The sequence below is a fragment of the Melanotaenia boesemani genome, chromosome 1 (assembly GCF_017639745.1).
Source record: "Melanotaenia boesemani isolate fMelBoe1 chromosome 1, fMelBoe1.pri, whole genome shotgun sequence".
Taxonomy (NCBI): domain Eukaryota; kingdom Metazoa; phylum Chordata; class Actinopteri; order Atheriniformes; family Melanotaeniidae; genus Melanotaenia; species Melanotaenia boesemani.
This window is the reverse complement of record NC_055682.1, coordinates 16,257,122-16,285,032: the sequence shown is the minus strand read 5'-3', so window position 1 is coordinate 16,285,032 and position 27,911 is coordinate 16,257,122. Positions and strand designations below refer to the sequence as shown.

The 27,911-nt window shown below is 36.4% G+C and overlaps 2 protein-coding genes across 2 annotated transcripts; one reads left to right on the top strand and one right to left on the bottom strand.

Annotated features, from left to right (window-relative positions):
* Nucleotides 1-19,599: 19,599 nt before the first annotated feature.
* LOC121641997 lies at nt 19,600-22,438 on the bottom strand. Its single transcript, XM_041988444.1, has 8 exons — nt 22,327-22,438; nt 22,195-22,243; nt 21,581-21,643; nt 21,209-21,268; nt 21,055-21,114; nt 20,907-20,969; nt 20,116-20,728; nt 19,600-19,622 (listed from the first exon to the last, which is right to left on the bottom strand). The coding sequence occupies exons 1-8, from the start codon at nt 22,419-22,421 to the stop codon at nt 19,600-19,602; spliced, it is 1,026 nt and encodes a 341-aa protein (XP_041844378.1). The 5' UTR covers nt 22,422-22,438.
* Nucleotides 22,439-23,135: 697 nt separating this feature from the next.
* Nucleotides 23,136-27,175, top strand: LOC121645932. The gene is made up of 6 exons (XM_041994727.1): nt 23,136-23,301; nt 24,253-24,416; nt 24,833-25,010; nt 25,127-25,332; nt 25,986-26,196; nt 26,827-27,175. The coding sequence occupies exons 1-6, from the start codon at nt 23,187-23,189 to the stop codon at nt 26,943-26,945; spliced, it is 993 nt and encodes a 330-aa protein (XP_041850661.1). The 5' UTR covers nt 23,136-23,186; the 3' UTR covers nt 26,946-27,175.
* The last annotated feature ends 736 nt before the right edge of the window (nt 27,176-27,911 follow it).

The window sequence follows — 27,911 nt, the reverse complement described above, 5'->3', positions numbered from 1 at the left end:
AAACCTGAACATGTAGACTTCTATGGAAAGCCGTTTTATTGAAAATTAAATAAATAGAAAAATAACTAAATTATTGAATATATATATATATATATATATATATATATATATATATATATATAAATAAGTAAATATATATATAAATAAATATATAAAAATAAATATATATATAAATATATATATATATATATATATATATATATATATATATATATATATATATATATATATATATATATAAATATAAATATATATATATATAATTTATTTAATTGGGATCATGAGGACACTTTTATTTTGGAGTAATTTTTGGGAGCAACATATAGTGCAGCACCACATTGTGCTGCGCCTATTTCGTGCTTCTGTTTTATTTCGGATCCTTATATTCAAATTAAGGGGCGGGGCTTCTAGACGTGGGCTGAATGTAGTAGGGGCAGAGCAGAGTGACTCTAGAGAGAGAGTGGCGCCACCGGAAGCTCAAAACGCTTGCCGATCACGTGGTCCACGTAGCCTCCAAAAGTTCCAGGAAGTGCTTGGCGGCCAATACAAAATAATAAGAAAACTACGATAATCGGTAAATAATGATCAATGAAGGCTTTGCTTTGCAATATTTTTATAGTTGTGTTCATTGATATGAATCATGTTAACTAAACCTGTATGACATCAACAGCAATGTAAATCGTAATATTTTGTTTTTTTAACTTTATCTTTCAGACTGAGGCATACCAACAGGTGATGACAATGATTTACCAAGTGACTACACAATAAATCTAGGCTCACAGCATAATGATAACTGTTCTTACAGGAAATCTATATCCAATAAATAAAATTTAGATCCCAATTCATTTCAAATAAATGGGTCATCTATTCTTACTTATTACTATCTACTTGTGTGAATTGCTTTTAAGTCTTAAGACTTATTTTGACTGAGGCAGACTGATAACTACACAAGTCTGGACTTACAATATAATGTGTTATTACAGAAAATCCATGGCAAATAAATAAAATTTTGATTTCAATTCATGGAAAATACATGGCTTTCTATCACTATTTGTTAACTATCCCAAGACTTACTCCCTACATATACACAATAAATCAGACAAACACCCTTTGTTTTCCAAATGCATTTAATACCTAAAAGAATTCCTTTACAATAAAACTCGACTAGATCAGCATATCTAGCCATTTCTTTTCTCTGCTATCCTTAACCATGGTACAGTCTTAACCATGGTATGCTGTGCTGCATGGGGATGCTCCACTCGCTCAGAGAAAGGCGTGCATATGTATGGCTTCCCCAAAGACAGGGACAGAAGGAAAATATGGATGGCCAAAGTCAGCAGGATACATTTGACCACCATCAGGGACTGTAAAAACAAAAAAATATGTGAGGTAATCATATTAAAACAATGCATTTACACATTTTCAAAGACCATATCATTGGGAAGTTTAATATTTTTAAATTAAACACAGAGAACACATCACAGGGAGATTTATATGGTTGAGGTTGCAGAATGTAGAAAAAAAGACAGGAAACAACACTTAAAAGTGGCCAAACCAGGAAGGTGAAGAAGAACAGTATCCCAATTAACGTCAGGCAACCCCAGAACTGCTGAAAGTTCTTCAGGACAATGCTGCACGAGGGAAGAGTGATATACTTCCCTTAAGCATCTCTCTGCTTCTCTGCTCTCATCCTGCACACTGGGAGAGTGCTGAGTGCTGTCTAGTGCAGCAAATGCACTCAAGTACAATCAGCCACTTATTTTGTATATGTATATTTTGTTAAGTTCTTAAGGTTAACATGTTTGTTACATTTAACAGGTTAGGTTTTATAGTTGCAAAGATTGTAAACATATATACTAAGAGTATTGTGCTATCTAATACTGTGTATTCATTTTCATATCTTTGTCCATTATTCCACAGCCTTATAAATACATTAAAATTAAATAAAAATGTAACTACAATCGCTCTCCCTACACATTAACCTCGCTATCAACGGCGTTGGATCAATTTATATTGACGAACAGAATTTACATTCATCAGCCTGTGGCATCTGTTGCTATCAGTGTGCTAGCATAAATTTTTATCGGTTTATAATCTCTAAATATATTAATCTAGACGGGGACAATCCGTCGACATATTTAATTACTCCTGTCAAGTTGATTTCGATGCACAACTGATATGGAAATATGACTGTTAAAACACCTTACCTTGAAGAAGTGTAGCTCCGACAATCTGCTCCATTGAAATACATTGACCGTCGCTTAGCTTTTGCTAACTACCGGGAACTTTTGAGGGGCTCCATACGCCGCCATTGCTATGAAAAAACTGAACCATTGCAGTGAACGGAGATGGCGCCACTCTCTCTCTAGAGGCACTCTGCTCTGCCCCTACTACATTCAGCCCACGTCTAGAAGCCCCGCCCCTTAATTTGAATATAAGGATCCGAAATAAAAAAGAAGCACGAAATAGGCGCAGCACAATGTGGTGCTGCACTATATGTTGCTCCCAAAAATTACTCCAAAATAAAAGTGTCCTCATGATCCCAATTAAATAAATTATATATATATTTATTTATATATATATATATATATATATATATATATATATATATTTATATATATTTATATATATATATATATATATTTTTATATATTTATATATATATTTATTTTTATATATTTATTTATATATATATTTACTTATTTATATATATATATATATATATATATATATATATATATATTCAATAATTTAGTTATTTTTCTATTTATTTAATTTTGAATAAAACAGCTTTCCATAGACTTCAACAGTAGCCGCGAGCCCCCAAAGTGGTGAAGAAAGCTGTGGTGACTTTACGTGCGCATTCTTTATATAGGCTGGCAAGCTTAAATGATTGGCTGGCATCTCATGCAATTAAAGGGGCACTGTTAGCCGAATTTAAACAAAGAAAGGAATGCAACATGCCTCTTACTACACATTGTTAGCAAGGAAAGCGGTGTGTTGCTACAGGTTTACATAAGCATTTTTAAAATGCTGGGTGATAAAAAAAATGCATTGTTTCACTATAGAGCTTAATATAACCAGTGCGACAATGTGTTGAAGGTTCTAACAATGGGTATGTGATTTTCAGTCCATGGAGCAATAGAAAAAATTTGGCCTAATTAAAAGGACCACATTTACATGATGTGGACCACGAAGTTCATGCGCTTTGTTTAAAGACTACTGTAGGAGGCTGCATGGCAGGAAGGAAGCGGGTTAAGACTGGGAAATAATAATGAAAATAATTATTATTTTTATGCCAATTTTTCCTGAACAAAGTGCTTGATCAAATGTCGAATGAACAAAAATAGAGGGATAAAAAGTTTCTGGTATGTATCAGACATTAGCAAGAGTGATATTAAGCTCAGTTCTGTTTCACCACATCTGTATTGGGTCCCTATAAGGTATTAACTGTCTTGCTTTGATTGCAGTGATGTTTGGGTTTGACCATTTGCTTTAAAACACCATTTATAGTAAAACGTTTAGTGTTTCAACTTATGTTGTTGTCATCAATAAAGTTTCAAATACAACATGACTTACTATACATAGAGTCTCAGATATGTCTAAAAAAACAACTAAAAGGTGGATGAGAAACAAAGTCAGCTGTCACAGTCTGAATAATCTAATAATGCTAAGCTATCAATAAAACAGTTGAGCTCAGCGCACAGTACATTTGGTGCCCCTGAACTCAAAATCTTATGTTTTTGTTTTAATGAAATTATTCGATTTAATGACTGAAAGTAATGAGTAAAATACTGAAACAAACCTGTTCTTTTAATGAGCTATAACTAAATAGCAATCCCTAGAAAGAATTAAAAGGTTTTGTGATTTATTTAGTAACCACCAAGGCTGTTGATCTGCTGCTGAGACATTTACTGTCATCCTCCATCACACATGCTACAATGAAATCAAAAGAACACTGAACATCCTTAATATTTAAAAACTATCCAGCAGTGAGATTCATCCACATGTTGGAGGCTTTTTTGAAGATTCTCTCATCAATTTAGGCAGTTAATGGTGAAAACTTCTCAATATGCCAATTTATCTGTTTCTTCTATCTCCTATCTGTAATGCTTTGTGTTACAGAAACAGAAGATTACTTAATTGCTTATAAGTTGTTCATGCAAAACTACAGCATTTTTTCAGTATCTTTCATCTTTTAATAGACCTAGACAGTGGGATAACATGCATCAAAAGGCATGAGCTGAAATGCAACACAAGCCTCTGAGGCTACATCCACACTGGCATGGAACCAATTTCCATAAAGATGGAATCATTTCTTAAACACAGCTGGAAGTCTGCAGAAACAAGATGTATTGGAGTCGGTCTCACAATGTCTTTAAACTTGAAATTATAAGTTGTCCAGTCAAAGTAGCAGTGATGCAAGCACAAACTACAATTTGTCCACCACTATTAAGTCTCAAACTAGCTAGAGTAAAAGGTCAGGGATATATTTAATATGATACACAGATCAGTTTAACCCATTAAGGCCGACCCATGAAATGGTGGTAATACCACGTATTACCATGCGATATATTAAAAATATTATAATGTGGTTTTCTGCTTCTGGGTATCTATTATGGGACAAAAGACATGTACCAGATTGTGTTCAATAGGATTTTGAACAAAGTTTGTACCATAAATTGAAGCAAAATGTCTCAGAAACTGTATGTGACAAATATGTGATGTCAGGCTCTTATGGGTTAAATTCTTTGCCTTCATCTCAGCATTTTTTCTTTCCCTCTTTCTCTTTTTTGCTGCGAGCTTTAGAGAGCTCTTCAAATCTTGGCATGATAACAGAACGCACTTCGGCAGCAAAGAGAGCAGTACACTCCAGATGTAGATTCAATAACACCAGGTCCACTTGCCATGCCCTGAGGAGTTTCTAATCATGAGAGTTTAATTCAGAACCTCAGATCAGAATTTCATGAGTTTGAAGGTGTGATGAATTCCACATGAATTTCATGTGTGTTCTTGTGTGTAATTCATGTGTGTCATCTGTATGTATTCTAGTTATCTGATGACACGATTTCATAGAGGATCAAATCAAGTATGGTCAATCACAAAGTTGATGGCAATAATGTCCTCACAAGAACACCTCTGGTTAATCTATAATGCTCATAGAGCCAAAACAAAGTTCTCACTTCAATCCAAAACATGACCTAAAAGTACATCATTATACAGTAGAAGCAAATCTTAACTGGAAGAGTAACTGAAGAAAAGGCTTCAAGCAGCAGGCTTTTGTAATTTAATTTGGGGGGTTGTGAAATGTGTCTCGGAAATGTTTTCCACATAGACCTACAATGCATAAAATCATTCTTACAGTGCAGAATCTTTATTTTCTCCTAAAAGCTTGCAGCACTATCATGATTGCAGATTTACACTAACATGGACATTTTTACACACAATTAATGCATGAAAACGTTGAACTGTAGTTTGCACAAGCAGAAAGGTAGACTAGACTCAGAATGCATCCAATAATGTCAGTCAGGGAAAACACCATTCTTAAAAAAAATCTAGAAACAAATAATGATTCAAAGTGGTGGATATGGTAACCTTTGGGCAGGTTAGCAGTCATGTCTGCCTGTTTGAAGACTGGTTTATAATCTGGTTGGATACAGCTTTAATGTCTGCATGAAGCTTTTGTTGTTGTTAAACAAGAAATATAATGATCTTCATGCAAAACTTTTCAGTGCAAGTGAAATATTTGTTTACTAACCGTGTCATTTACCATATCTCATCTCAGCTGCAACCTCACTATGATTCTGAAGATATAAAACCTTTTAAATGTGTCTGACAGAATTTGACGTTGCTCCTGTGGGTTTGAAAGAAAGGTTGACTGCTAGAACTTTTCAGTGAAAAGGTCATAGCACTCTAAATAGTCAATGTTTCTGAAGCCATTCCCATGATAGAACGGCTGATAACTCTCTAAAATAAAATCTATCTGTCCCTGTGATGCATTGCAGTTTCACCGCCACTGGCATTAATTCATTACAGAAGAACCAGGCAGAGATTACAGCTTTGTATTCCTTGACAATGTCACGCAGGCCTGTGCCATCCAGATAATTATGAGCTGAGAGTTGCGGCCTCAGAATGAGAAAGCTCTCTGAGCTCATCTCATTCTTCTGAATGGGGCTCTGTCAGATACTGACAATGAGTGACCTTGTGTTTGGAAAATCGCACTGAATTAACCATGGAGCAGATATCACTTATGCACCCAGGCTAGCTTCCTCTTGAGGCGTCTAGAGTCATCTTTCAAAAGTGAATCAACTCAACTGCCTAAATTATACCCCTCCCACTTCCACCCATTCCCATGCGACATAACAGAGAGAGAGAAAAAAAAAGTTTTCATGATGACTGTCATCAGTACATATTAATAATTCTGAAACTGTGGTACTTATAAGCCGTTAGATCTTTGTAAATTCTGAAAATGGAAATGTTACATAGCTGTGTAAGACTGGTGTCATTCCTGCTGCCAGTCCTTGATTTATTTTTATGTGCAATGTTTTTCTGATGTTTTTGTTTGTATTTTAAACATCATGAGCAAATTATAAAAACAGCAGGACTCTAAAAACAACTATGCTCAGTTGAATATAAAAAAGCTGGATAGATTTAACTCTAGCAGCAGCTTTTTTCAATATTTCAACTTTTCTGTCAAACATCAGTGTGAGTGTAACTAGCACTTATCCCCTGATGTTTAGCTTCTGCCCTAAATTATTTTAATTTTCTTTAAAAGAGCTCTCTCTAACTATGGTTGACCAAAAAAGATAAATAATGGACTAAATGATCACTTTGGCTAATGTTTTCCTCACTGTTAAATCTGAACACGGTTCCCTGCAGAGAAAGATTCGCCTAATTTAAACTGAGTTATATAGCAAACAAGTTGACCCTCAAACTTCACTAAAGTAAGCAACTCAATCATAAACATTAAGGTGAACAAAGAACAAGTAGAAAATGTGAAGAAATGCAACGTAATTTAGTTTAGAGGTGTAAGGAGAGGTGTTCTTTGAAGAGATGAATACACAAGAGATTCAGTGAAGGCAAAGAAGGATGCACCTGTTCTAATATCATTTGTTAACTTGTTCTACCTTCACAGGGCCACAGATGAGAACAGTCTTGACTGAGACTGCCACCAGAGATCATTATCACTGTGGTCCAGAAAGAGCACAAGCCTGTATGATTAAGTTTAAGGAGCTGTGTGCAGACCCTGCAGCCACTCTGTAGGCAAGCTAAAGTGACTTGAATTTGATATCGGGTCACCATGGGTAGCTTGTGCAGTTCATTGAGTAATGGAGTGATGTGCCCTTTTTGATTGATGGAAGATGAACTGCTGCTTTCTTTAGAGGTTTCAGCATGGTTGCTAGTAGAACTGTAACAAGAGCATTGCAATAGTTTAGGCAAGAGATAATTATAGGCTGCAGGAGCCATATTGAGACAGATTTGGCAACAAAAGAAGAAGAAGAAGAAGAAGAAGAAGAAGAAGAAGAAGAAGAAGAAAATATATATGTTTTACAAAGTAAAAAGTTAAAAAGTGTCTGAAACATCAGACATGGTCATGACAAGGATAACTTGTTAGTCATTCCTAAAACTAATCTTTTTTTCTTGTTCCCCTGTACCCATAAAAAATGTTATTTGGATATTTGGTGATTCTAAATTGACCATTAAGAAGTGTAATGAGTTTGCATTGATGTTTGTTTAGTTTATTTCTGTGTGGGCCCTGTCCAGTGTGTACCTCACCTTTCACCATGTGCCAGCTGGGATAGGCTGCAGCAACTCTGAAAGGGAAAAGCCATTATAGTAAATGGATGGATTTATTGTTAGCGTAGGTATCCACTGTTTAAACTAGTCATTACAGTAAAACTGGGATGGATACAGTTTTGTTTGTGGGAGTCAAAGCAACAGAAAATCATATAAAACTCAAAAGTGATCTCATACAAACTGTTCTCAAGGCAAACAATGTGAAGGGTGTTTTAACATTTGTTTTGTTCTTTGTATTTTGTGCAACCTCTAACTATAGCTTCAAATGATGCTTGTAGTCATAAATCAGAGCAGCCCACTATTTGCCCAACATGCCATCCCACACTATGACCAGCTGATTGAGGCTGTTGACTGAAACCTGCATGTCCTGTGTATAAATTGAGCTAATATTGCTACTTGATTGAACAATCAATAAGAGCTGTGGTCATTCATTTGTTTATTCATTTGTTTTGTGAATTTCTTTTGTCTGTTTGGTCATGTGTGATATTTTCCATCATCGCTCAGTTAGTCAAGTCATTACTGAAGACACCGGCAGATTTAGACAGCAATATTTTTCTCATTTGTTTTTGTGATGTGGGGCTTTATTAACACTTGTTGAAGAGTCCTGCACATCATTATGGTCGTTGCTAAGTATCCACACCATGCTGTCTTAGGCACAGAATCTTATAGATGTAGAAATTTTATGCTAGTATTCAATTAATTTTAGTTCAGAAGTTTTCAGTCACAGAGCGGTTTGATGTAAATGGGAGGAGTGGGGTCACATATCATTTTCACTTCTTATAGTACTGGATAAGGTCAAACTCCAATAAGTAATGGATGAACTGGAAAAGTTTAAATATTACTTCATACCTGTATTCTGTTTCTGACTGTGATTTAGCTCTGGTTGTTGTTGCCTGAATGCATGTTTTTCGCTTTCACGAAAAAAAAGAAATTCTCACTAAGCTAATCGTAGATTACCTTCATTCTAAATCACAACCAGATAAAATGTTTTTTTTCGTTGGTCAGTATGGCCGTTAAGGTTTATTTTAGCCATGATTCCAAAGCTAGCCTGGGCAGAAAACCTACTAGCTTGATACTGTGATGCAGAGAGCTAGAACAGTGGACTTACACAATACTGTATATGCTGGCATACACATGTTTTCATTCTTAAACATTACGGAGTCAGCAGCAGTTAAAAAAATCACAAATATCAGAGTGACTACTTGAATAAGAGAAATTATTCATACTTGCATTTACAAACATACACAAACTTTGTTAAAATGTCTTTCATTCACCCATTTCCATCTATAGACATTTTAATAGGATTTCAGTCAATTGAACATTTGGATTTTCATTTTTGTTTATTTTGTTTCTCCTGTCCGTTTAGATCACTAATAAACATTTTCAGACATGTTTAATAATTTGTTTCCTAGGTGAACTTAGTACTAAAGAACCTATTTAAAGAAATTGTCTATGTTATTAAGCAAGTTTCAGTGCAGTATGGGGATATAAAGAGTGCAATGCTTGAAAGGAATAAAAAACATGGGTCATTTCATGAAAACTTAGGCAACATGATTGTACAGTTAAAAAGTGAGTGATTCAGAGAGCAAACAGGCTCGTTCAGGAAGTCTTCATCAGGCAAATACATTGTATATTTAGAGCAGCTGTTTAAAAGACACGTAGACACGTAGTGCTTATATAATCCCAAGAATCTCTCAATGCAGGATACCCCAGAGACCTGTAGTTGTGCATAAAGCTATTTTGTCTACCCCTAATCAATGCTCACAAAGAGAATGTGGAAGTATGATCCTGCACTTACTTTCGTAATGCTCTCAGAGGGTGAGAGTAGGCCATCACACCTCCTCAACCAACAGCCTCAGCATGGGCTCCCCTCAGGGCTGTGTGCTGAGCCCCCTACTGTACACCCTCTACACCTATGACTGTACCCCCACCCATTCCAGCAACCCCATCATTAGGTTTGCAGATGACACCACAGTGTTGGGACTCATCTTGGAGGAGGGGGACGAGTCTGCATACAGGGATGAGGTGGAGCAGCTGACCGGGTGGTGTAGGGAGAATAACCTGGTCCTTACTGCCAAGACAAAGGAGCTGATCATAGACTTCAAGAGGAAAGAAAACAGACATCCAGCAATTACTCGTCAGTGGGGACTATGTGGAGAAGGTCTCCACCTTACAATTTCTGGACGTTCAGATCAGGTAGGACCTGACCTGGAGCTCTAACACCACTGCAGTGGTTAAGAAGGCACTGCAGAGACTTTACTTCTTGAGACTTCTCAGGAAGAACCAGCTGACACAAAACCTGCTTTAGTCTTTCTACAACTGCTCTGTAAAGTCTGTGCTGATGTACTGTTTGTGTGTGGTATGCCAGCTGCACAGTAGCACAGAGAAAATTGCTCCAGAAGGTCATAACCAGTGCCCAGAAAATCATCGGCTGCCCTCTCTCTTCCTTGGATGAACTGTACACCTCTCGGCGCCTCAAGAAAGCCCAAGATATAATTAAGGGCAAAACTCATCCAGGACATTATCTGTTTGAACGGCAGAAGATACAGGAGAATGAGAAGAAAAATAAACAGGTTAAAAGACAGCTTCTTTGCTAAAGCAATCAACTTATTGAATATAAAGAAAAAGAGTACAATTAAGAATGCAATAATGACCACGACACTGTGAATTATTTGTATATATATATATATATATATATATATATATATATATATATATATATTTATATATATATATATATTTTTTTTTTTACATGGGAAAACACTATAGAAATGAAACTTTGATATACATAATATCACATTTTAATCTCTATAGTTTGATATTATGTATGTCAAAGTTTCATTTCTATAGTGTTGTCCCACGAAAAGATATACTAAAATATTTGCCAAAATGTGAGGGGTGAAGGCTTGCGCTTCCAGTTCCGTTGTACTATGCACAATGACAATAAAGGTCTATTCTATTCTATTCTATTCTATTCTATTCTATTCTATTCTATTCTATTAATTCCATTAATCTGATTTAGGTGCCTCAGCAGGAAACATAAAAAACCTGTAAGAGAGCGGCCTTCAAGGACAGACTTTGGACACCCCGGACTTACAAGTCCACAAGGTGTGTGGATGAGAGTTGGTAAAGTGATGCCAAAGAAGATCTTCTAACATGAGACTTGATCTGTAAAAATGTTTTTTGACTTGTTCTTAGAAAAAAAGATCTACATAATACAAAAAATTCAAAAGTTTACATTTTCAGTTGTTTACAGCCTATTAAATGTTTTGAAACTGTATGCTTTGGAGCACTTTGTTTTCATCAGCAATAGTTCAATAAAATTCAGATCAATATAAAACCTAACAGAATTTTTGATAGTTAAAATAAATCATGTTTCTGTTATTTTCGTTGATTAATTAGGAAAATTAAAAAAAAAAGAAAATACAGACAAAAAACAGTTTATGTGTAATAATCTGGAGCAACCTGCTGGAAGAGGTTAGGCATGCCACATTTATGTCTTCAGTTTAATTTCTTTTAAAATCTCACTTTTGAGCTTTTGCTTAACTTGTGAAAGGGTATGTTGTGAAGGGGGTTATTGCATAATATATGTGCCTTAATATGCACATATCTGTTTTTGTACCTGTATTCATAAATGAATGTATGTGCCTTTGTTTAGTAATTCTCCTGTCAGACTGCCAATTTATTTTCATTGACCTCTATAAAGCACTTTGGGTGGAATAGAGCGTTAGTGAGCAAAATAGACCAAAATCAAGTATTTGCTCCATGTGGTTCAAGAACAACTCTCAATTTACTTTTAAAATGCCATGGATGGGCATTTTAGACTAATTTTCCCGGAAGGGAACTTTTCAGGTCTGTCATCTTCTCCACAAGCGCTAAACACACTGAGGCTTCTCCTCTTTGCTCTTGCTCCCTTCTCCACCAATTTTCTTTTTTTCTCTAAATTTTCCTCATGGTTGGAACTTTCCTATAATTTAATAATTTCTTCACAGCACATACATAATAACAGAATGTATGAACTCTCCCCTCAAGCAGTAAGCATTGATTCCCCCAATCTTTTAGGTAAAATATACAGACCTATGTCACACTTTCGCACTCAAGCATAGGAGGTACCTGTCGTTTTGGTGTTGTGTTACGTTTTCTCTTCCTAATCTGAAGGTGGCAGCAAGGGTGGTAAACTCACCAAGACAGAATTCTTTTGATGGTTCACTTCAGATCTGTTAGGCATTTCCTGTTTTAAAACAACAATTGCGTTCAACATGGTGAAGAGTGTTCATGAACTTGTGAACGCAAATAAAGAAATAATTTGATCAGCCTCTCGTCAACTTGATTCATTGGTAGTTTTTGTAAAAATGGCAGTTACCATACAAAATTCAGGGAGAAAATCCAGACATCTGGAAATGCATAATCCCAAATTGACCAATCACAAATAGTACTTCTGCATAACCACCTGCATAGCAGGGGTGCACGTCAGGTCTGGAAGAGGTCGAGCATGGGCCATGCGAGTAAAGATCCAGCTATAGTGTTGATGGCTGAATAGCTCATGATATGTCTTATAACATATCATAGGCAAATTTTCTTGTCTTAGAACACATGAAAAAATAAACATCCTATGGATATGGTAACAAAGCTAAAATTGTCATCCAGGCTCTTTCCAAGCGTGGTGATCCCGTCTCTACAGTTCCTGTGTATGCACAAAATTCCATTAGAAACAGATGACTTTCTCCTGACCACAGCACTTCCTCTCTAGGTCTGTGGGCATCTCCCTGCAATTTCCAGACACATCATGGCAATCCTTGAACCCCTGCAGATGAAGGAGTACCATGACGACCCTGATGCATCGTCAGAGAATCGAAAACCAGTTCAGGTTGTTGTTCAAAGAGCCCATCGCCAAGCTCCCCCCATTCATCCAGGGTCAGTTGCTAAAGCTGCCTCTGTAAAAGATGAACAAAAACACTGATATAAATCATTGTTTGGCCACAGTATCCTGATATTTTTAGAATTCATTTCAAACAACAAAAACAAAAGACAGAGGCACAGTTAATGCATACCTCTGTTTTCTCTGTCCTGCCAGCATGGAGGGCATCTTAGTCTTTGCTGTTGCTGTCCTGCTGTTTCCACCTGCTCCCCTGCGGGCTGACCCCCGGTGCAGGTTCCGCGTTGACTTCGGCCCTTTTCCCCCTCTCTCCCGAGGTGGCAGACAGCCTCAGCAGACAGGTTGCTGCTGGTAGTTAGATCAAAATCAAAATGTAACTTGCAGTCAAATGTTGGTGTTTTAGTATAGTTTTAGCATATGTTGGAAGGTGAATATAAGTTATACATAGTCTAAAATTAAAGCACACAGAATAAGTGTACAGGCGCTACCTTATTTTTATTTAGACAGTTTTAGCTAATGTTACCATATCCATCAAATTACTCTTCAGATATTAACAGATAACCTAAATTGTATTTGAAGGAAAGCTACTTACTGCCATCGTATTGCAAATACATTACTAAACTGTTAACTCCATTAGCGGCGAACAGACACGTTTTGATGCTAATGTTGACACACTAAATTAATGCAAGATGAGGCAAGGTGAGGGGGAGCAGAGGTAAAAGAGGGGAGGTGTGGCTAATGACATACTTTGTTTTGGTCTACAGGCAGTGCACAACCACAAACCTTGCGGTGAAACAATTTATCTTTTTGTCCCTTTAAAAAAAACTGTACCAATGAGGAGCATGTTATTAGCTCTCGATAAATCCTGATAAGAGATTTTTTTTACTTTTTATCTTAATCAATTTGTCAGTGTGTTTATCTGTTTCATGCTGTGAAATATGTGATTGCAGCTTCATAAACACCTGCTGGTTAAATGTTGATGCCTGAGGTTTTGATCACAACTATGTGGTTGTGTGTCTTTTTACATGTTAATGTCATGACTCTTTTGAATGAATTTAGATATAGATATAAAATATTTGGTGGGCCCTGCTGGGCCAAACATACCTCCACATTTTGGGAACCCCTCTTAAGGTTGGACGGTCTCCTGTCTGTCTAAATTGAGATAAGTTGAGGTTGCTGTTGACCACTTCTTGATTTATTGTTGCAGCAAATATTGGTGTTAGCGTATTATATTTACTATGGTAAACTGATGTCTGAATGATTTGCTGACAAAATGATATAATAATGTTGTTAAGCTCAACATAATACCATGTCAATAACATAAGAGTCCTGTTGTGACTCTTGTGTTGAACTTTTTGATGAGAGTAGTGGAGAGAAAATCACTGGACTAGTGGCTTGCAGTTATATGTAAATATTGGTTAACGTAGAATATTTAGCTTTAGTGATTATTTAGTCTGTGTGTGAGCAATTGTGTGAGCATTTCTGTGTATTATGCATTTAAGTTGGAGTGGCCTGGATGAATGTTTGACTCCTAGCCTGACTTTTTGTCCCAGTCTGGCCCTGACAACCTATACAACTTCCATCTATATTGACCACATCCTGCTACCTACTGCAGTGTATAAATATAGTGGTTCATCCACAGAGAAAACAGCTGCATTTACATGAAATCGAGCCGTCATTAGTTTGCAGCTAAAATAGATTTGGCAAAACAATTAAGTTGTATGGAAATGTAATTGCAGCATTCAGCATGCAGGTGTACTTCATATGCAACCTTCCATGTTAAATGCGCTTACTTAAAGTGAATTAGATGATTATTGAGCAAAGCCTGTTTTATTGGTTTCAAGGTAATAATCAAAGCTGCCTCCCTAAAAGTTGAAAAGAAGAGTGCAGCTGTGTGCGCCCACTTGAGAGCAAATCATTTCGGATTGCATGTGTTAAAATTCAACAGGTAAGCAGTTGCATTACTCACTTCCTGTTACCTCAGTATCGCAAGAACATCCACCCCCTGGCCTGCTGTCTGCTGTGGTAATTCACATTACTTTCTGGAGCATACTCCAATGCTTGAGGTGAGACTATCTCTTCAGAAATCATGTATGGTAATCTACACTGAATAGTCAAGCATCCCTGCACACATTAAATGGAGAAGAAACAGCTTTACGTAATACAATTTAGACAAAAGCACTACTCACATACTTTCTGCTCTGTGGCATCATTTCATCTTTTTTCAACAAAATTCATTCTGTTCTCAGACGTCCGTACACCTCTCTTATCACTCTCTTGTTTCTTAGAAACAAAAGTCAGGTAACGCGTCACCATCTAGCTGCAGCACAATCTCTTTGAATTGAACTGAATGTATGAAATTGCTTAAATTGACAAGATGGAATAAAGCTTGAGCTCATAGTGTGGAGTGATGTTTTGAAGCTCTTTAATGATTTTCGTTTTATTACATTTTACACACACTGAGAAGTTAACTGACTTGTTGATTTGCTTTTTTAGGTAGAGAAGTGAATGTGCATTCATTGTAGGTGAAAGTCAAAATTTTCATAACACACTGGATCTTCAGGTATGGTTTTGTGCTGCATGGATTAAGTCTATTTCAATGAGAGATAAATTGTCAGGAAAGCTATTGATAGTTTATATTATTGTAAAATTGTGTGAAAATGACAACTGTTGCATTTTTTTAAACTTTTGATTCATTTATATTTACAAAGACCTTAGGTCTTCATCAGTATACACTGCCATGTTGTTCCACCATGTTTTTACACCAACTGAGAATATAATAAAGTTTGATGATGATGATGATGATACAAACTAGAAAACAGCTTAAGAAAAGACCTTTATTTTGTCCTATATTGTAAAGGTTGGGATGAGTGGTGTTAATTTGATTGAAATTTGCAGCTTCACCACTAGATGTCACTAAAACCTGCACATTTCCTCACTGAAAAGATGCTTAATTCTCCAGAGAGGGAGAGAGAGAAAAAAAAAGAAAAAACGAACTGTCCCCAAAAAACAGAAGCAAACTATGCTAAAAGTCAGGAAAAACACACTGTCTTAACCGAATAGCTCGTACCTTCTATTTTTTATGAACTTAAAACCCAAATCTTCAAATAGACCATATGTGCATGTTTTTATCCTGCTGTCAATACGTGTAATGAACCAAGCATGAATATTTGTTTAAATGATTATTCACACCTGGGCTGTAGTGCTCAGGTGTTAACATCTGCTCTATAAAGTGAAAAAATGGCTATTTTCTCTGTGGAATACATCAAGACTGGGCTGCCAGCATCAAGACAACCCTGTTGCATTCTTTCTTTCTGCTTTGTTGACTGCTTAACAAAACAGCTGATGTGAAAGTAGGAAGCGTGTTCCTGTCAAAGCACTGCTGCTCAGTCTCTGGAACTCAAACAGTTGAGCGTGTGTATGCTGAAGAATGAACTATTTTCACATAAGCACTTTGAACAACTCAATTCAAAACATCAACAAAGATCTGGACCTTTCTTCATATTTTTACAAGCAGGTGGGTTCCTGTCAGACATATCTCTGGTGCATCATTATTTGACATCAATAAGTGAACACTCAAGTCTTCTAGCTTGTTATCAAAGTCAATTATTATGTTCAGGATGTCAGACTGTTCTTTGTAAACTAAGACATTCAAAGCAATTGAGCTCAAAGGGAATTTCATACAACCAGAACAAAGGCCATGCATGAAGTTCTTGTCTGAATGAAAAATGGGATTGCTTTGTGTTTGTCCCAAGGCTTGTGTACCAATAACTTCAAAACATGAGAGAAACGGTAAACATAGCCGCTCCCAAAAGTGCCTCTTTTCAGTAACCAAAGAGGGAAAATCTCTATAAAACACAGAAGCAAACATGCTGTAAGATGTTTTATTCATTTATTAAATCCATCAGCAGCTCACCGAGACAACATCAAAGATGGACACAAACATGCAATAAATGAAAAAGAATCTAAACAAGTTGCAGAGTTTTGGCTCGGTAGATTGCTCAAGTGCAGTAAATTCCCAATATGTTATTTAAGTGAAGTATCTGCATGAAGGAAAAATAACTGCTTTTGAAGCCTTTAGTGACCTGCAGTAGAAAACTAAAGAGGTGAACCTTTGCAGCTGTGAACACACAGCAATGCTGTAGTTAAATCTTGCTTACTGAATTCTCTGGGTTCCTCAGACTCATATTCGTGCTTGCGTGCTGCTCCTGCTTTGATGTTTTACACTAACAGCATTTGTTACCTAAAGCATAAAGGAAGCATTTTATGCTTAGAGACTAGGCATTTCACCTACTGTTTATTGATAACATTTAATAATTAGTGCATAGTGTCTGCAAAGGGGGTAAAACTGAAGTTAAACTGTATAATTTGTTGTTTAGCCACTGAATAATCCACCAGTATATTCATCCTAAAATATTATAAAACAAAACACCGTCTGACTGTTAAGAATGGTTTGCTAAACATTCTCTCATAAAATATTGGGATTTAAGGTATTATATATATATATAAATATAGGGCTGAAATTACCGATTTCCCATATGGAAAAGATATATAAAAATAATGTAAAGTTTGTATCTGTCTTGTGTGAAACTTGTATGTAATGCATACGAGAAAGAAACCATATATAAGATTCATAGAAAAAATGTATAAAATGAAACTTGTATGATTTGTGTTCTTCTAAAAACAATATATGACAATAATTCCACATACAATACCCTTAGAAAAAAATGTAATATCAAACTCATATGAATCATCAGTATCCTAGAAAACACAGGATTTGCTTGTTTTGCCACAAATGAGACATACAACTAAAACACATTACGACAATAAAATTGAAGGGAAAAGTGTGAATTCAGTAAAAGTAGGGTTTTAAAATGTAATAATAAAATTTGGCTAAATTTAGCTTTTTTATTTTTTTCGTAATGCCAGGCATCATATTCCTAACTATTAAATAAGGCTTTTCCTGTTATTGCATTGGTAATAATAATAATGGATTAGATTTATATAGTTCTTTTCAAGGCACCCAAAGCGCTTTACATTGTGAATCCATTATTCATCCACTCCTCACTCATACCTGGTGATGGTAAGCTACGTGCGTAGCCACAGCTGCCCTGGGGCAAGCTGACGGAAACGTGGCTGCCAGTCTGCGCCTACGGCCTCTCCGACCATCACCAAACATTCATACACCAGCGATGCCAACACTGGAGGCAAGGAGGGTTAAGTGTCTTGCCCAAGAACACAACGACAGATGACTGCGGGAGCGGGAATCGAACCGCCGACCTTCCGATCATTGGACGACCTGCTCTACCTGAGCCACTGCCGCCCCAATGATACTGGCTGACATTTAAAGAACAAATACAGTACCAGTCAAAAGTTTGGACACACTTTCCCCTTAGATTTGATGAGACGTGTCCAAAATTTTGACTGGTACTTATCCAATAAGTTTGACAAATAATTAAATAAATATAGCAAATATTCAAAATATCTTTCTAATGTATTCAATATTGATTGAAAAGATAGAAAAGACCACTGATTTCATTCTTGTTAACTATTTTTATTTCTGCACAAAATCTGCAATTACACAAATTCCACATAACTAGAGATGTCGAAAAAAAATTTAGATAAATAAAATTCATTATGACAGTGCTTTAAAACTGTTTTGCCACCAATTTCTTGTTCTTTTGAATTAGCATAAAAATACATACATCCTAATAACATGCATTGCAAAATGGTTAATTTGTTGCATCGGTAAGAGTTTAGACTGAAATATTTTCTTTTTCTAGCTCAGAAACCCAAAATCATTTACTCCACCTTCATATTCAAATTTAATCATTTACAATAATGTGTATTCAGTAGCTGACATACAATCGAGCTGGACTGTGGACATTGTATATACATACATGGTCTAACTATCTGAGAAGCATTTATGGCTTTGTGAAAGCCTGTGGGAAAGTGAACAGTTGACATGTAGCTCAGTTGAGTTCTGATAAGAGAACCTCTGGCTAACTTCTGCATTGTGCAATTACCATATTTTCCTATGGCATATAAACACTGATCACCAATGTCAACAAAGTGTGAGACAGCAAAAATACTTCCATCCTTTAAAAGCACAACAGAGTTGTTTCTTTGTTTTGTTTTGCTGTAGGTATGACCATGAACAACGTCTCCATTCACAGCTATTCTCTTGTAGTAACTCACTACAGAGTTTATGGGAACCTCTCTGACTGTGTGGAAAGCAGCTTGGTCACTCAGAGATATTATTCTTACATTTGGTGGACCAAGGGCAGTCACCTCAGTAAACTTTTTATACTTCTTGACATGCTCGTTTCCATGTCTCATTTCACTGCAGAAATCTTTAACTTCTGCAGGCGCATTCATTAAGAACTGCTTTGCTAAACTGGGGAAAGCACGGGATAACGCCACTCGTTTGCATATTTGTTGTGGTACAGCTTGAGTACTTTTTATTTGTTTCAAAAGGTACCCATTGAAATTTTCAAACATAAAGGCTGAGTGAGCCCATAAAGGACCCCACTGCACAACACTTTTACTCAAATGTACCAGTGAATGAACATTGAATGTCATGTGCTCTTTCCCATACAGTGACTGTACACCTCCAACAAAGTACACTAATGCCTCATGTGCATGGTCTATCAGTTCAGTAGTTAATTCAGAACCCAAGAGAATGCTTATGCCCTCTGCCAGTAATGCCCAATGAGAGTGATACTTCTGTGGAAGTATGCCTTTCAGAACTGGCAAGCTATAGTACAAAAGCCAATGCTGCCACTCGTGAGCTTTCCAGAATTTACGTTCTGTTAAAGATCTTGGAACACGAGCAATAATACCTGGAGGTTTAATAGACAAGAGGTGTTTGTCTATGCTTGCCATTTGTGAACCAATATACCATGGCTCAGAAGTGTTTTTAGAGTCTATCCATAAAGCTGCCATGTATCTGCACACACCAAGCAGTACACAGTGCATGTAGTCAGGGACCATCCCATTGATAAGATCAAACACTGGTAAATCTGCAAGAGGAGATGTGCCCTTTATGCCTAATATAGCCTTCCCTTCTCTTGCAGCTATTTGTCCTATTTCTACTGTGGTTTTATGATTTCTGTCACTTGGCTTTTCATCAGGACACGAGTAAACCCTTGTGTTTCCTTTTCCTTTTCTTGTTTGCATTCCCGGGTGAAGGCAAATTCCGCAGCCATACTCACCATTAAACTGCTTAAAATTCTGCAGCAATGGCCTTGCTACTGCATCACACACACAGCACAATGCGTGCACTTTTACATGTCTCAATGACAGATCACTAGGATCTTGCCACTCAAAACCAGCTTGAGAAAGATTTGCACACTCCTCAACAAATGGTTTAAAGAAGCAGGACATGTCTGGCTTTTTGGATCCAAACCATAAAGAACATAAAAGTATATGTTTATCTCTACTCTCAGGTGGTATCTCGTTAACACAGCACAATATTGGCCAAATACTAAATCTGGAGGACTGAAAAACTGGTACACCATCACAGTTGAATGTGAGTGATAGAAAATCCTCTTCACTGTTAGCCTTTATGGTCTGGTACAAGCTGCCATCACACATGTCATTTATTACATGCCTCCCACTGGCATCAGCACAAAAACATAGATCATGCATACCGTGGTTTTCAAGAATATCTTTCAGCTGATCTTTTAATGGTATACTAATAAAAAAACTACCTTCCTCCAAACTGGCTTTCGCAGTTGTGAATAAGGAACATGAGACACATTTAAGTGTTTCTTCTAAAGATTGTGAGGAACCAATGTACTTAGTACAAACTCTACAGTAGTGATGTCGTCCAAACTGCTCTGTAATATCAGCTAATGGTTTTTCCAGAAAATACTTGCTTGTTGGAACTGCAGTAGTCCCACCAGAATGTAACTTGAGCAGTTTCAGCAGGTCCTCCAATAATACACCTGTAGTGTTGTGTCTCAATGCAAATGAGAGAATTGAGATGATGCTTTGCTCTTCTGTTAGTCCATGGGAGGAGTGGACATCACCTCCTTCTTGAGGGAAATTCTCCTAAATGGTTGAAATAGTACTCGGTTATAATTGAGCAGGTTTCACTTGTTTTCAATTGTAACCTTTTTCTCAGACTACGCCTGACAGAGAGCATAAACAGAAGTCATAGCTAAGCTTGTTAGGTTTGTCAATTGATGAATGAATCAATGTTAACATTGTAATCAACTTTAAGTCTCACCTGTACCACTGTGAAAGGTTCAGTTCTTTGCTCCTGCCTTTGGGTGGCAACTTCAATGTAATCCTGAGGAAACAAACGATCCACTTATTAAAAAGAAGTAGAAAAACGGAGGGGGAGCAGATTATGTGATGCTGCAGTTTGGTCTTACCTGTGGAACTCTGAAAGGTTGTGCTCTCTGTTCTATCTGACTATTATCTTCCACGCTTTCCTAAGAATGACATAAAAGAACAACAGATAGTTAATCCAATTTCCCTGTAAGAGTGACGAACAGAAGTAGAGTTTTGTCTGTACTTTTGTCTTACCCATGGCACTGTGCGAGAATCTGCTATCTGCTCGTCTCTCTGGGTGGTATCTTCACTTTCCTGAGAGAGACAAGTCAATATCTGAATAGATAAAAAAATTTAAAGATGGGACTGATATGATCCTATATAGTATTGGGTCAGACGCTAACATAATTCACATTTCTGAATGGTCAACTGTGCTTCTCATTTCTAGATGTGATGGAGTTGTGTAGAAGAGACTTGGTATGCACAGAATAACATGAGAATAAAAGTAAGACGCAAAATTATGGCCTGGTTGTCTGTTTTTTAAAGCCAGTAGTAGGACACAGAAAGAGAAAGAGAATGAGAGACAGAAATGGGTGTGGCTTTTAAAATAATGTAGTTTTGGCTTACCTGTGGAACTCTAAGAGTTTCTGCTCTCAGTTCTTCTCTCTTGCCATCATCTACATCACTTCCCTTAAAAAGATTAAAATGAACTTGTTATTAGACAGATTTCACACAGCTCCCCCGAAAACAATTAAAATGCAGTTTTACTTTTAAAAGTTGTTTTTTTCTCAACTAAATAGAAAGGTAGAGCTTAGCTTATATGTTTAAAAAAAATTACATTTTCTCCTTCTATTCGTCATTTTACAGTTACATAAGTAATGTTTCAGATCACTTTCACTGCAGAAACATTATGAAGTCCAGTCTTGGATCTCAAATAGTTGAGATTTCCTCCATAACTAACGTACACAGAATGCACCATTCAAGTGGCAAACATAATACAATATGTTGCATGCAATACCATGTTAATATGGTAATATGCGCCAATTCACAATTCAAAATACACAATGATAAATGTGTATGGAATTTCATTCACTTAACATTTTAGCCCACATTTGGTACACATATCACACAATAACTGAAGCCAAAGTCAAGGTTATGTGTACCAAATTAGTGATTTCATGTTCCATTTTTAACATCATTGTGCAATTCCATACACTTAATATTAAATAAATTACACTTACGTGTTGCGTGGTGTGCTTCCCGATGTCAGTCAAAGCTCTGTTGATTTTTCTAATAAAGCAATGGAGAGGAACTGCTAGTAACTTTAAAAACAATGACATAACTTATGAGTTGCACAGCATGAGCGGGCATACCTTTTTTTCCATCTGGTCAAAGTACGTGTGGGAACGTTTTTCCGCAGCCAGTCTCTTTCAGTTGTGTCAGATGTAACGAGTTTTCTTTTCGGCATTTCTGTCTCTAAAATTACATTCGTCAGTTCAACCGTCGGATTACTCAATAATCTCTGGAAAAGTTATGCTAGCGCTAAAAACAGAAACAGTACTGGCGTAGCCTATGAAGCTAAACGTTTGATTTAAGCTCTAAGGGCGATGATTGGTTAAGCGCTGGGTCAAATATCGGTATACGCCAATCAAAGATAAAGTGGGGCGGGCTACCTAGCAGCTATCAACGCGAGGGTAACGGATGATTTGCGAGATTTAACTAAGAGCGGCAAGTTGGTCGGTTAATCTCGTCTTTACCATGGATCTGCGACTCCCAAGGATGGAAACTATGCAGACGAAAGCACCTAACGTTCGAGGTAAGTACATTTAGGTTTACCAATTTTGAGGATTTAGTTACAGGTTCGGCATAGATGGTTTGCTAAAACTGGTTAGCTGAATGCTTAAAGGAGTAAAAAATAAATAAATAAATAAAATCAGAAAATTCTCACTTGACAGAATTACGCAAATAAAGTTGCACTAGCTGGAATTTTTTCTAATGTCCTGCATGTAAAATAGAATAGATTTGTGTGAGAAAAGCAATGATTAGCATAAATAGCACGACAGGTGTCATATATCAGTAAAGTTTTCTTTTTTTTTTTTTCAAAAAAAATTTCTCACTCTCTTCAGAACACAAGGAGAGGAAATTTGCAGTGGTGCGGTGGAGTGAAGGCGAGGATTCTGGAAAGTTAAGTGAAGTTAAAACAGATAATATAAGGGGTTATGATGACTTCAAGATGGACCAGCATGGCAATCCCATTTCCACCTATTCAGCCGTTATCGAATGGCGCCATGGGAAGAGACAAAGAGGAGGGTGGCCTCATTACAGGGGCACTGTTGTTTTTGTCTGCGGTAAGTTGTTACTATGGTTTTAATTGACAATTGTGCTCTCTTTACTTGAAAATAGTTCTTTAAGAATAAGTTTAATTTAGCCTGTTTAAACTCATGTGCTTACTTGCCTTGCCAGGTGGTTGAAGACTTTATTACATGATTATTGCTTAATTTGAAATGTTGAAACAGTTTTCCCACCATTTTTTTATCATAAATAAGCGACTGCTATAGAAAAATCAAATCACACTTTATTTATAAAGCAACTTTCCTGCCACAGGCAACACAAAGTGTTTTACATGGTTAAAAACATGTATGCATATTAAAAACAAAACAAAGTGAAAATACATAATAATAGAAACACTCACCAAAATATTTCACACAGCTGTCTCGAACTGAATGTTATTATAAAATACTAAAAGTGATGAGCATCTGGCCTGATGTTGCTGTGAGGAAACAATATCAGTGTCATGGGGATCCATCCACACCAGGGGCCAGTCCACCTGTGTCTAACAGCGGCGACCACCCCCATCTGGACAGACCGGGGCCCACACCACAGCCAAAAGGCCACAGTGCAGGGCCCAAGCCACCCCGATAAGTGTAATCACCACGACAGCAGCCCCCAGACTGAGCAGGCAAAACCCCCGGCGTGGAGGATCCTCAAGAGGAAAATACTGGAGTTAAAATTAAAATTAAACAGCCTTAAGAAACAATAACAGCTAAGAATTAATGAGTGAATAAGTAAATGAATAAATAAATAAGAAGTAGTACAGTTGAGTAAAATAAGAATAAAGTAACGTGAAATAAAATTATGTAAAATAAATTAAGATCAAATAAAATTTAGTTTGAAGCTAAGCTAAAAAGGTAGACCTTAAGCCTCTTTTTAAAAAACATTGTTATTGTTATGATGTAATTTTTATGTAATTGTAAGATTGTAATTATGTCTCTTTGTTTGTATTCCTCTTTTTTCTCTAGCTACTCGTTTTGAGGCAGCTTGTAAACTTAATGCACTGCTGAAGGAAAATGAACTATCAGATCTGACCAAGAGGGAATCAGTCTACTCTAAAAACAGTCAGGATGAGTCGGATGACTCAGATCCAAATGAGACTCAGATTCTGTCGCAACCGTTGCGAGTCAAGGTGACATTGGTTTACCATGTTTTTCTGTTGTTATCATGTTTAAGTGGTTGACACTACTGTATTATAGCTTTTACTTTTTAGAATTGAAGAAAATACATGAAGATTGTTTATACTAGCTGTGTCCCAAAGCATTGGCTGAAGCCCTCAAAGGATCCAGCCAACAAAGTTTGCAGAAAAATAAACTGATTTTTATTTATTTTTTTAATTAATTTTTTTTACTGCATTCAAGGAAGTCTAACATCAGGAACAGGCTTAGTTGCACCTCTTTATTGTATGTGGCTGACAAATCAGCTCTTCAAACTAGACTACACTTTGGGGCAAAGCTTTACACTTTAGATTCTAAACTCCACTTACAGCTTTGTCTTTGTTTTTCATATTGGTTTTTCTTATTTCTCCCTCTCTTTCCATATGTCCAGAAATCAAAGGCTCACACAGGGAAAGACCCTGCAGAGGAATTTCTTGCCATGTACAGTCATTCACCACCTTCAGTCCCTCAGTGTGATAAAAGTCCAAGAAAGACAGTAGTTGATCTAAAGCGAGAGATCCAAGACCTGAAAGAAGAGAATGCTAAACTGAGGGATCTGCTTGTCCAAGGTAGCACTTGCTACCACTCTTAACAATTAAACAGCCAATACACTTTAAAAAGTCACCTTTGCCTGTGTTTAAACAATTAGGGTAACAATTTTTCATTTCTGATTTACCCTGTATAGATGTGCCAGAACTCATGAAGACGATGAAAAATGTGATTCATTTGGCTGAACCTAAGAGATCCAGTTTGCAGCTCTGCCAAAGTTCTCCGCAGTCCAGGCCAGGTTCATCATCTGATGATTCACTCCTGCCCTTTCCCAAAGCTACTCCATCCTTCTCCACATCAGAGTCTGTCATTGCATCATCAAAGGAGTCCCAGTCGTCCAAGGTAAATAATTTTTAAAGAATAAATAAATAAACTGCATACATTGGATTTACTGTTTATCAGGACAAATTCTAATACAGTACCAGTCAAAGGTTTGGACACATTTTCCCATTTGATTTAATGAGAAAATGTGTCTAAACTTTTGACTGGTTCTGTATTTATTAATGTGGCAGATCTAATTTGTTTCTATGCACTGAAGCCCAACTACTGAACTTTGACAGATGTTATTAGAACCCCCCAAAGGTTTGCTTATCCAGCATCATCTTCATCCTGTCTCTTTTCTGAGATCAATCCAGCCAGGATATGTCAGTTTGATGTTGACTTGTATTATCTTTTTCCCCTTCTTTTTCTGACAATGTCCTCTTGGGTGTCTTAGCTGAATTATCCATGGTGTGTGTTCAAAACTGTGTTGATATCAGCTTGTGCAGTGCGAGATAGTGATGTCACATTTTAGCACAGGTCACAAGCAATGCACCAGGATGTTGCTTCAGGGCAACATTGGCTTCAGGAATATACATAAATGTCACTGTGCTGTCAAAAATTAGTCAGAAACTGAGTTTTAGGTTTGTTAAAGTTATTTAGTGTTGCTTTATGTCTCTGATGCTGATCAAATTGTACATATCAGTGTCCTAAATGTTTACCATGTCTTTGAACAGGTGGAGATCCATCCTGGGACTGGAGTCATGATAGAGAAATTGGCATGGGCCTATGCTTGTAATGCAAGTTCAGCTACAGTATTTGTGAGGCATCTGCTCACAGCAGTCTTCCCTACGAAGATACTGCTTGTGAGCAATCTTCGGGGGGGAAAACGAGGCAGAGGAGATGCACGTTTACCTCTGGATAAGAATAAACTGGATGCCATCTACAGTAAGTTTTTAACCTAATATGGCATGTGTTTAGGCAATAGTCCATACTTTTTTGTATTTACTGATTACAGACAAAAGACAAATAAAAAATTTCTCATATATTATACCAGTATCTCATGGTGCCAGACTTTAGTGTTAACTTGTGTTGAATTCTCTGAAAAATGTATGGCGAACATATCTACTTGATGTTTCTACATTGTATTATTGTTAGTGAAAAAATGCCTCTGCCAAATGCAGGAACCTAATTTAGAGATCAAATAAAATTTAATTTTATAGTACATTTAAAAAACAACCAAAGTTGGGCTTAACAATTATCAGAAGCAAAAGAAAAACAATAAAATTGGAGTACTGTCTAATCTTTTTATTATATACTGTATTATGTCCTGGTATATTATTGGTCTTCTCATAATATGCTATCATTGGCTACAGATTTCTTTGTTGTTTCAGTACCTCTGGGATGTATTTTGTTTGTTCAGCAGCAAATGAACAAATTTAGGGTAATATGTATATTGTAGTATGAAGTATATTTTTGCGTTTGATACAGTCATTTCTTCATCAAAGGTTGCACTATTATTGTTATATTTAGAATACTTATACTCTGATCCCCCACCTTATTTTTGTACATATATAGGTGCAACTCTTGAGAGGTGGCCTGGGACCCAACCCTCCAGCATTGGTACCACAATCAATGCCAAGATCACAGAGCTCCGAGCCAAAAGTAAAAATGTTTCTGTTACAGAGTCCCCTTAAACTGAGCTTTAATGTCTTGTGTGGCACATATTGTATTATTGTTATGATATGTCATGCCAGGTTTATTCTACTCTAGAGGAACTGTTGTAAGTGGGTAGGTTTTATCCCACCCTGTTTTTGCCTAAGTTCAAACCTAAGCAGAAAAAACTATCCATGTTTAGATTGCTCTTTTACTAAAAGAGCTGGGGTAAGGTTAAATATTTTGATCTAATATCAGTGTTTCATGTTAATATTAGTTCATTCTAAATAAAAATTAATTAAATTTAAAATTTGCCCAGTATTCATGTCTTTTTATCAGTATTACAGATTTGGAAAGACAGCATTTATAAACTGCAGCCCTGTAAATGTCATGTTAGACAGTAATTGTTCTGTTAGCTGACCAGACAGTCTGTGCATTGTTAGTTTATAACTCACATTGATCCAGTTTTAGTAGTACAGGGACAAATGGAAGTTTTGTCACGTTCATTAATTTGTTTAAGATATTAACTTGGGCCTGTATAAAAATGATTAATTAAATGCATGTTTTTTATAATCTGAGATTTAGGAATTCTTACAGGACAAATATAAAAAACATAGTTTACCATTATATTGTTTTGCCTTCACCTGCAGATAAAAAGCATATGTAATGGTACATATTCCTATACATTTTTATTAGATGACATATAATATAACTATAAAAAGCATATAAAAAGGGATAATGGCCCTGCAAACTACATTTACAATTTATACAAAAAAAACTATATTTAAAAACATTTGTTGATATATGTAAAGCATATGTCTTTATGACAGACATATATTAAAAAATTGCAGAAATTATATGGAACAACTATGAAATTTATACTTTGACATATATGTTCCTTATATACCACATACATAGTTTGCACATGATCCTTATGTGATCCTTTTTATTATTATGTATGAAAGAAATGCAAAAGTGGCCACTTTCAGGAATAAATCATATAAGAC